The 11,667-nt window shown below is 36.5% G+C and overlaps 1 protein-coding gene across 2 annotated transcripts in view; it reads left to right on the top strand.

Moving 5' to 3' along the window:
* Positions 1-7,073, top strand: part of LOC110455081 (importin subunit alpha-1-like) — an 11,346-nt gene extending 4,273 nt beyond the window's left edge. For both annotated transcript variants that reach the window (XM_021505014.1, XM_021505015.1), the window contains exons 4-11: positions 1,529-1,716; positions 2,293-2,465; positions 2,702-2,784; positions 3,393-3,603; positions 4,019-4,305; positions 4,687-4,869; positions 5,230-5,379; positions 5,653-7,073. In XM_021505014.1, coding sequence (XP_021360689.1) covers positions 1,529-1,716; positions 2,293-2,465; positions 2,702-2,784; positions 3,393-3,603; positions 4,019-4,305; positions 4,687-4,869; positions 5,230-5,379; positions 5,653-5,748 — 1,371 coding nt within the window. In that variant the 3' untranslated portion in view covers positions 5,749-7,073. The remainder of the gene's footprint in view (positions 1-1,528; positions 1,717-2,292; positions 2,466-2,701; positions 2,785-3,392; positions 3,604-4,018; positions 4,306-4,686; positions 4,870-5,229; positions 5,380-5,652) is intronic.
* Positions 7,074-11,667: the final 4,594 nt, after the last annotated feature.

Raw genomic sequence — 11,667 nt, 5'->3', positions numbered from 1 at the left:
TTTTTTTTGAAATCTGGAAGCTCTGTGGTGCATTCTGGGGTATTTTGAGGCTAAAAAACAGATTGGTACTTTGTCAAAAATTGTCCCTCTTAATCAGAATTTTCTTTTTGTAAACTGCACAGCCACATGACTGACATAAACTATATCAATTCTGCTTGAATTGGAAACTAATTTTGTATTACAAAATAACAAGGAATGTTAATGCAAACTTAATGTAAATTATTTTAAGTCTCATGCTTTACTATGAATTTTGTTAATTTATCAAGTGTCGATGCAAATTAATAACAAGTCATTTAATTCAGTGTAAACTTTTTTTATAAGTCTCATGCATTAGTTTTATGATTTTGTTTCATCAAAAACATGGCATTTCAAATCACGAAAATTAGACACTAACAAAAAACAACAACACATTTGAAGGGACATTAGTAGTTTTTATTGATTAATTAATAACAGAAACTCTTCCGAGGTTTGGTCCCGTCCCGTCCCAAATTATGTCTACCATGTCGTAGTCTCGTTCACCCAAACTCTTGTGCCTGTGCAAGCTACGACGAACAGAGCGTCTGGTTGAACGAGATCCTGATAACGACAACATTATTCAGTGTTGGGAAATAACCGCTGTTGACTGCTGGAAACACGCTTCTGATTGGCTTATTTTATATTTGGAGTACTAAATTTAGCGCACAGCGATCATGGTCGGTCGGTCGGTCGATCGATGAACCAATTATTTACCTCTCCTTTTCAGAGATTACGTCGGACAAGATACATCTATCGTCAGAAATTGCAAACTATATATTGATAAGCTAGAAATGACTATATTTTATTTTTTCTTTACCCATTTGAGGTCTTTGTCTTTGCGTGCAACATACGTACAAATCCAAACTTTCATGCGTGATTTCCTAATTGTTTACGTGAATTACGTACATATCTACGTAATGGGGAACACTGATTCTTATATCGATAAACAGTGTTTTCAATGAAACGTAAACCTTGTAATGCAATGAACTTCCAATTTTCACCAATTTAATGGAACAAAATGAGAAATAACTTGCCGTCAACCAAAACCGATATAAGACTGCAGAAAGAAAAAAAATAACAGATTCTATATTATAACTAAATAAATTAATAAATTGCATGAATTTGTTCAATTTGTCATCTTGAAAAATCAATAAAAAATGTGAAATTTTAACAAATTTGTTTTGATAATTAATTTGACGATCAGAAACCGGTAACCCGAGGATATATTTAAATACAGACAGGATTTTTTTAGACCTATTTCCAATGGAAAACAGTATTATTTTTCCAAAAGTTTCCTAAGTAGCAGAACATCATTTCCAATTTAGATGTTAATTTCCCTCCAAAAACCAAAGAAGTGTTATAAAACCTGTAGATTCATCATCAATTTTAGCATAATTGCAACTCAAAAATGTTGATGAAAGAAGTTTTGTTAAAGTATTCTGAGACCTGTTTGATGATAATGTAATTTGATGAAAACGATTTAATTAAACAAGTTTCTTTTTATACTTTTCAGACTAATGCAGTTAGCTTGACATTGGTTGAAATTGTCAACGGTATAAATGGAAATGAACCACAACAACAGATGCAGTGTACCCAGGCTGCTCGTAAACTCCTGTCCAAAGAGAGGAACCCACCAATTGATGACATCATCAGAACTGGGGTGATTCCTAGAATGGTGGAATACCTTGCTCATAGTGATAGGTAAATGTCAATTTTAAGCGATCACTTACAAAAAATGTCCTTCCACTTGCCATAAACAAAAAGATTTTTAAAACAATGAGAAATCACATCTGTTGTTTCATGAAATGATTTTTAATTCATCTCCCAAAACGTCCAGAAAATGTATAGACAATTTTCAGACTCGAGATACAGGCTATAGGCAACTAGGGTTGGGAATCAGTTGAAGTTTTATAAATTTGTTGTTTACCATTAATAACTGACCTATGTTAATAAATAATCATTTCAACTCATTCACCCCAGAAATTTCATAATGAGCTATTCCAACCTTTGAATTGGAAGAGTTCAAATGTGCCTCAAGGGGTAAATGAGTAAGGAAAAACATTGTGAAATCCTCTATGCTGTTACTAAAAAAACTGATACCATGTAAGAATTACCTCCCCTAAATTTAAGCTCTATACTATTAACATAGAAAATATATTTTCCAATGTAAAAAATTAGCCTATCTACCTACACACCTATTTTTTTCTGATTATGGAAACGAGTATTTTTTTTATTATTATTAATTATTTTTAAACCGAATGCATCAACCTTTTGTAGGCCAGATCTACAGTTTGAGGCTGCCTGGGCACTGACAAATATCGCCTCGGGTACCAGTGACCAGACAAAGTCGGTTGTGAAGGCAGGTGCTGTGCCTCCATTTGTGAAACTGCTGTCATCTCCTCATCACAATGTATGTGAGCAAGCTGTGTGGGCCCTTGGCAACATTGCAGGTATGATAAATAGCAATGGTATTTATTGGGGACTATTCATTCCACATCTTTTTTTTATGTGAGTACATGTAATGCCTCTTATATTTTCTGTTTATACATGTAAAGGTTCCTTTTCATAAGAAGTTGCATGTTTGAAGAAGAAAAGTGGGGGGGGGGCTAATGGTTGTCACTTCTTTTAGTCAAAGGGTTGGAATAATTGTTAATTCAGCTAAATTAATAATTTTCTTTATTTTTAGGTGATGGTCCTGATTTGAGGGATTACGTGACAGAATCTGGAATCATTGAGCCTCTACTTCGTCTGATCAAACCTGAAACACCTGTAAGTCTTCCACAATTTTACCAGGAATTTTTCGGGGTTAAATTTCAAGTTTTATAACTTTACTGATAGTACATGGAGCGAAAAAAACAACAATACAAAGGTCAAAATTTCTGAGGGGAAAGTAAGAGTATGGAAACTCCAGTAAGGGATTGATCATATAATGGTACTGCAAAAAAAATGGAAAAAGCACTTAAATAAAATTTTGAAGAATATATGTAGTCAAATATGAACTTTTAATTCATTATGAATGTATATAAACACTCATTTAAGTTTTTTAATGAAGGCAAAAGATATACCAATATATAAGAAATTGAAATCATCAATTTGGTGTGAAGTGCAAATGATCAACCATATTCAGAACTGAAAACTGAAAGATCTTCAGTATCGCTGATTATCTTGCCAATTCCATTGTTGATGTGCTGAAATTCCTAAGGGTGCACAACTGCTCAATTTTACAACTTATTGGAGCCGGTTACATTTTTTAGTTCCACAAGATCTAAAGTTCACTTCGGCAGAAATAGAAATCTACGCTTTTGACCTTGTTGTTTTGTTCCTTCCAACTACATTGATATATGGATGTATAATTTCGTGACTTTGACATTCAACAGGCCGGTTTCCTTAGGAACGTCACATGGACATTGTCCAACCTCTGCAGGAACAAGAACCCCCCTCCCAAGTTCAAGGTTGTGCGTCAATTCCTGCCAACTCTGGCCAGACTTCTACAGCACAATGACAGAGAGGTTCTGACCGACACGTGCTGGGCACTGTCCTATCTTACTGATGGTACCAACGATAAGATACAGGAAGTTGTAGACAGTGGTAGGTGGCATACAAGACAAGTTCTAAGCCAATTTGGCAGTTGTAACAGGAAGTTCTACTTTTTGTATATAATAATATTGAAGAATTTGTTTTCCAATCCTGCTTTTAAGAAATATAACGGATAATTCATAATGTGTGGCATAAAGTCATCCTATTGCACACATTGTATATTCAACAAAAAGAACATTTTTTTCTCGCTGGTAATGATCTCAAATGTGAATTTATAATGTCATTCATGTGATACCAATTCCAATGCCTTAATAGACGAAGCATTTCCATGCAAAATCTTTGAGATAAGGTAATATTCAACTCTATTAGAGTTGAAATACCTGTAAACAGCTGGCACTTTTCAGGTAGCCAACTATTTTAAATCAATGTCTTGTGTTTGTAACAAGAAATATTTCTCCCTGTGTAGGTGTGGTTCCAAGACTAGTGGAGTTACTAGCAGGCTCTGAAGTATCTGTGATAACACCTGCACTCCGAGCCGTAGGCAACATTGTGACGGGTGATGATTCTCAGACGCAAAATGTGATAGACCAGGGGGCACTGAAGGCATTTAAGGGTCTCCTGACCCATAATAAGGTCAACATCCAGAAGGAGGCAGCATGGACGATATCCAACATCACAGCTGGCAACACACAGCAGATCCAGTGTGTTATCAATGAAGAACTCCTTCCCTACACACTAGAAATATTAATCAAAGTGAGCATACTCAAAAACAGGAATATTTTGTAAAAGGGTGGAGGGGGAATCAACATACTATGTCAGTAATTATCAAGCGTATCCAACACTTACAACCAGGATTTTTTTTGCCCAGGGCCCGTATTCATGAAACCATTCTTGTGATCAAAGTCGGATTTTGTGCTCAAGCCCAATTTAGTATCCATGAAACCATTCTCGTGATCAAAGTCAGATTTTGTGCTCAAGCCCAATTTATTATTCCAGTGATATGTTAATGAATAAAAACATTTCATCAATGATCTGGAAGGATTTGGGAAAGACTACTTTCTTGTACCTTTCAGGATTTTTCAGATAGTCGTTTGATTTGCAATCTGTCAACTGTAGTCTACGTTTGTTATTTAGGGTGACTACAAGAGCCAGAAGGAAGCTGTGTGGGCGATCACCAATCTGACATCAGGAGGCACGGTGGAGCAGATAGCATATTTAGTACAACTGGGGGCCATCAAACCCCTGTGTGAACTTCTGACAGTCAAGGAAGCCAAGGTTATCCTGGTCATCCTTGATGCCATTGGCAACATCCTGATGGTAAGGCATTTACGGAATATTTAGATATTTACAAATTGATTCAAAGTGTTCTCCTTTTTGGTATACTGAAATTATTATTTCTCTTTCTGAATGGGATTACAGCATATATTTTCTTAACCACTTTGATCAAGTCGTTAATGAACTTGGACCCTGAAGATTGTTGGGTTTTTTTGGTGTGTTTTGTCAATACATGCATTAAAGTTACATATATATACCCACCATAACCCTTTTTTTCCAAATTCAAAAATACAGAACGTACAAATAATTGTGCACTAATTTATTAAAGTGAGTTCATTTTGTGGGATGGTAGACCTGTCCAAGTACTTAGCATCTGTATGTAAACAATAACCTCTCTTCCAGGCTGCAGAGAAGATTGGCCAACAGGAGGTAGTGTGTGTGATGATTGAGGAGTCGGGCGGCCTTGACAAAATTGAGAATCTCCAGAACCATGAAAACGAGCAGGTCTACAAGGCAGCACTGGAACTCATAGAAAAATACTTTGCTGATGAGGTGGGTGAAACTTTTTTTACCAAATATTTAATTTATTTTGACTACCAAGTGTTATTTTGCAAAAAGATGATATTTCTTAATGTTCAAAAGAAATCATTCTATTGTATTGGAAGTATAATGTTACAGGTATATGCAACCTTGTGTATTTTGAGAACTAAAAGTGTTTTAACTGAACACCTAGTTTTCAAATATTAAAGATTGTCTTATCCTGATGCTGATGGTGTAAAGTGGTGTGCACTTCATTTTAAAAAATATGTATTATATCTGAAACAGGGAGAAGACCAGAGTGTTGCCCCAACAAGCACAGACGGCAATGCTTACCAGTTCAATGCTGCCACAGCCATTCCACAGCAGGGATTCTCGTTCTGACTTCTGTCCCTGGAGGGCACACCCAAGCTGGAGCAGCAGTACTGGGGACTGGAAGACATCTTTATTCCTGGACGGGGTGCAGCGAAGGCAGCAAACATGACCCCCACGTGGGGTGGACAGAGAACAGCAATCATGTGATAATTCATACGTACTACCTTACTTTACAGTTGTCTGCTCATTCGTTGGCAGATTAGAAGGAAGGTTGCAATTTCATGCAATAGTGTCCCTCTGTGATGTGCTAATTGATGAGACATTTTTCCATTTATACAGAATTTTATCTCGTTGCTCAATGTTGACCTCCTGACCTGTGCAGTTGGTGAATTTTGATTGCGACAACAATTTGATATTGACAGCATTATGTTTACGATAATCAGAAGATATGACGAATCTCTCAAGGGATTGTCTGTATAATGTTGACGAGAATTGAAACTAAAAATATTGTTATGTGCTATTACAAACTACATGTATTCGTCAAAATGTGTTTACAAGACATTCCTTCAGGAAAGTAATGTATGAACTTCAACACTGGTGAAAAACCGAAACTTGTTAATATTGTCTAATAGAACACCTAAATGTCCAGATTGATAGTTGTACATAAACTTTCATAGTGCTCATTGTCAGCATTTTGTATAAACCTTGGAAGTATTTTTACAAGTTGCATAATATGTGCATAATCAAGTGCTCATTAGGCATTCATTCTTTGTGTCGTGTATAACATTATTATACAAATTTCTGTTCCAATTAGTAATAATTACAAGGCCTTTAATTTACAAGGTAGGAAAATATTATCTTACAAAATAAGAAAATGCTTTGTATTTAGGGAAACAGGTTTTTTCAGGGAAAGGCATACTTAACAATCATTTCCGAAAATTCTGCAAAACAAATTCGGCTTCAGGGAAACATACTCTAGAAATTCTTACAGAAATCTTCAGTGTTTTAGGTGAGATTTATTCATAAAGTAGACAGTCAAGTTTATTTTCCAGTAGCTGATTACTGGAGAATGTTGATATCTAACACGGAGACTAGAGACCAAATAATCAGGTTGAATTGTAATCATAAATATCATTGTTATAAGACCACATCAAATTAATTTGGTGTGGTCTTGCATGTACAATTTGTAATGTATGATCATTGTTTTTGAAATTTTTATTTTTGTGTCTTCCGAACTTTCTACTTCTGTCTCTCTTTCCTGTCTGATGCTGTTTTGTCTTTTACTGTATCATGTTTACACAGCAGATTTTTGTTTATACAACATTTTACACCATGCTGGTACCTGTACACAGGTGATTGGCTGTAGTGTTCTCAAATAAACACTATAACCTCTTGTTCCTCTTTTTGTTGATTCTTGGTACCTGGGTCAGTAACTGTCAAGCCACCGACTTATAATGCTGACAAACTATGTGAAATGTAATCGCATTTCAGTCCTGCCTGTGACAGATGTTGCATAGGCAGGACGCCAATTTACCAGCATTGGCCCAAGCATAAGGTTTTTGCATTGAGCTCTGTTTTATGAAAACTTGACCTAAATTTGTCCTGGCTACTTCATACTGAACCATATGGCTGAACATATTTTGTATTTACTAACCATGCAAGTTGCGACAATGTTTGTATTGTAAAATTAGTCATTTATTGACATGTTTGCGATGACAAGGCCAACATACATACCATACATAGTCCAGGTAAATTGTTTGATGTGATACGTTTTGATGGTTCTATTTGAAATGATAGAACAATTATCTGATCCCCAGACCATCCAAAACCGAAGTCTCTATGTGCAGCACCTTGTGGTGAGACGAGAATTTGGTCCTTCGATGTACATCAAAAGAATCTCACGGTCGCGTAACGGTAAAATTGACTGGCTTTGAAGTCGGCGTCGCCCCTTTGTAATCTTCAAAGGACAGATATATCAGCCTAGTGATTGGTCAGGATGTTTTACCCGACACCAAACAAATAGCTAGCTGTGTGCCTTCATTTTTGCTATGACATATTCCAGGGGTATAGAGAACGAAAGTGAGCGTAACCCCTGGAAAATCGAGGATGCAGACCATCCGTTATCACGATTTCAGTACCACGTTATCAGCGCAAACTTATGGTGGATGGTATGCGCCATTTCGTTACTTTTCAGCGAAATAACGTAATCATCGTCTGCCAATTATTGGCTGCCTATATGCCTATAGCTGTCGGTCATCTTGAACTTTCGATCAGTCCAAAAAAAAAAAAAAAACACTATAGGGGCCATGAGGAACGTACATGTGAAAATTGGCATCTCTAATCTTTCAGATAAATAGCGCTAACAAACTTCGACTCTCAATAATGTAATGAACACGTCTGAAGACCATGAGGAACCCACATACGAAATTTCAGAAAGTAAACGTCACTCCCAAAATTCATGAAGGCTGCCTTTAAAACAGATTTGACCTAGTTTGGTATGGAACCTCCCTGTCACTTAAATCTTTTTGTTTTCGTTTCCAGTTTTAATAACTGGGTGTTTGACCAGATTTGGTGAAAAATGTTCGGACAAGGTTGATTTGAAAACAACGATGGCTGATTTGACCAACACTCGGTCGACTTCTTTCCGGCGGATTTTGACACTGAAATTGTACACAAATGATCATCTCGTGACACTTACTGAGTACGTAATGCTATTTTTCCTATTTCTTAAGGTGGCTCCACACTTTCGCAATTAACCAGCAAAATTCGTTGAAACTTTCATATAATGGCTATGCAACTATGTAGAGTTGATTTTATGAAAATCTAAACATTCCGATAGTTTGGGGACATTTTTGGAAAAAATACCAAAAAAAATAATTTTCGTCAATTTCAATATTTTCCGGTTTTGTTTGTTTGTGTGTGGCATTGTTCGGAACAATAACAACAATAATAAAATGAAAAGAAGCATTTCTAATTAACCCTACAATTATTTTATTTATCGCAAAATATGTAACACATGTTACACAAAGTGTTTTTTATTGAATTTGTACGGATAAAAGTGATTATCTATACAAGCTAAAAGCAAACAGGACACAAAGAAAGATCTATACATATAGAATGGGAAATTGAACAAAATATACACAATGGCTTTATAATTAATTAATTTTGCATTTTACAATCACTTTGATCCGGGTGAGAGTTATCTTCCTTGAAAAAACAAGAGGCCCAAGAGGGACTGTATAGCTCACCTGAATATTTAAGCAGTCATAACAAAATATTCTCATTAAATGTTATATTGCACTAAAAATATTTCCCTCGCAAACTTTGTTGGCTCCATCTGTTGAAACTACCAGCAAAGTATTATTATAAGATTCTATGCTTTTTGATTCTTCTTCAGAAGTTGCTGACATATTTTTCCCTGTGATCTTGTAAGTAGGTCAATGTCATTTTCCTTCTCAAATTGGTTAGCTCTATTCCAAAAAGCTACCAGCCAAATCTTATGAATCCATTCCTTTTAGTTCTCAAGAACAAATCCATTAAAATGTTGTTGACCTCTGTGACCTCTAAAGTAGGTTGAGGTCATTTTCATTTGCAAACTTTGGTGAGCTCTATCCCGGGAAGTCACCAGCCAAATATTATAATTTTATGCCTTTTAATTCTTCAGAAGAAGCTGTTTGAACTGTTTGACATATTTGAACGCTGTGACCTTGAAAGTAGGTCAAGGTCATTTTCATTCGCAAACTTTGTTTGGCTCTTTCCCAGGAAGCCACCTGCCAAATATTAAGATTTTATAACTACCAGTTCTTCAGAAGAAGTCGTNGATAACGACCTCGAGCTTATGAACTCGTGTAAGCACGTGAAATGCACATGTGAGGTCGGTACGTTCGCATTCCATGTGTTTCCTATATCACCTTCTTGAGGTCGTCTGGTCTCATGTCACTGTCTTCCCGTGAGTCTGTTTATGTATATGAATTGGAAAGCTTTATTCCTGAAGTACGTGTGATTATACATTTCCCGGTAAAATCTCGATCATCGGCACACACGTGTACTATTGTTTACTGGCCTGTTCGTTTATGCGGAACAACCGGTTTGGCCGTTTATAAATGTAACAATTTCGGGTATAAATCCTGGCGGACCTGCAAATGTGTATGCAGGCCTTGCAGTAAGGCTTTCTCAAGGCTCGCCTGAAAGCAGCACCAGATTACTAGGTCCGACCTTATTTAACAAACGAACAACAGTTTTCCGATCGGTTTGACCGTTTAAACGAAAACGGCCCAGGTGTTACTATAATTTGCACTACGATATTGAATGCCCGATACGCAATACGGAAATGACGACCCGGTGTATACATGCACATTTCGATCAAGATAATTGAGTCCGAGCTGTACTTTTTCCGGAAGTACGTCACGAAAATGGACGCTGATGACGATGTGTGGAGCCACCTTAACTTCGGCAGAGTTTAATTTACAAAGACAACATGTGGAAGATTGCTTTTATTTTGGATTAGTCCGAACTCCTAAATGGCAGCATTGTACTCCGATGGACTTGAGACATTTTAAACTCAATTCCATAAATTTAAATCGATAAGTTTAAAGGTTTCAAACTTTATCCTCGTTGAAAATATTGCTACTTTGTGGTCCGTCTACACCATATATTGTCGCTTAAAAAATCAACTTTGATTAATCTTGGTAATGTATCTATAATAATAATGTGCAAACGCTAAAGCTAAGTACGAATTAACAATAACACAGGACCAATGACTCAACCTTGAGGACTTCCAGTATTGGTAATGACTTCTGACAAGGTCAGAGGAATGTGTTTTTCATTGCAACATATTACTAACTTTCAAAGTGATAAAGGCTTTTATACAGCATCTTAATTGTAGGCCCGGTCTATGTCAAATTCTGGCTATTAAGCCAAAACAATCTTTATGCTAACAGATGTTTGCTTTAACATGAGAACATTTAGGATTAATATACCTGTTGGAGGGTTCAGACAAGAGTAAAGAGAACAGCTGGAGTGTAAATATGTGCCTAAATGTGAGCGGATGAAAGTTTTTGTGTCCGTGTGTCGGTTAGTATGAGAATGGTGTGTGATGGAATGGCAACACGATGATGTGTGATTTCGACTGTATAGATGGTAAGACAGATATTTTGCGGAAGGAACAGATTCAAGTGTGTGGTTATGGAGGATGTATCTGTGTTGTATATGTTTCTTTTTGGAAGTGACAAAGATAACACTTTGAGTTCTGACTGGACGGTAGATGATACTATCATCAGTAAAAAGTCTGAGTTTGCTTTATAATAAACAGTCCGGGAGATCATTTATGTAAACCAAGAACAAGACCAGACCAGACCAAGCACTGTACCTTGCGGTACACCTGACGTGACCGGGAAGACAACTGTCTGTATAGGCCTCCGGTTTGAGAGAAATGCATACATCCAGTTTTACCGTTAATGCCGTAGTTTATATAAAACGCTGGTGTTGCAAAGTTCATGATTATGAGGTTTGTTTGAATGTTATTGTTATTTGTTTCTGGACGAAAGAAGTGTTTTTCGTGAACGAGAGTGACGATAGCCATGCTGCAGGGCGGGTATACACAAGATGGTTTTTTTTCCAGATTGATTATGAAATGTTTAATGATAATAAGCTACTAACTTGCAAGTTAGGGAGATAGGTCTCTTAACTGCTTTGTGTTTGTCGCCTTTTTTTCAATATTTGCATGTTTCCAGTCGAGATGAGTTTGCCCAGTAATTAGGGATTTAGTAAATATTTGATCAAAGATTGGTGCTATGTTTTCCTTTGGTTATTTTAAGATGTGTCCACTGATAATGTCTGGACCTGTGGTTTTGTGGGGTTGATGATGTTTAGAAGTTTATTAATGCCTAGTGTAGTGATTGTAAGCTTTTTCTATTGGAGGGTGATGTCTGACTCTCGTTCTCCTTTATCTGGGATTGGTTCATCAGTTTCAGGCGTGGTAAAGACGGA

This window comes from Mizuhopecten yessoensis, unplaced genomic scaffold, assembly GCF_002113885.1.
Source record: "Mizuhopecten yessoensis strain PY_sf001 unplaced genomic scaffold, ASM211388v2 scaffold8131, whole genome shotgun sequence".
Classification (NCBI taxonomy): Eukaryota; Metazoa; Mollusca; class Bivalvia; order Pectinida; family Pectinidae; genus Mizuhopecten; species Mizuhopecten yessoensis.
This window is presented reverse-complemented; position numbering and strand designations above follow the sequence as displayed.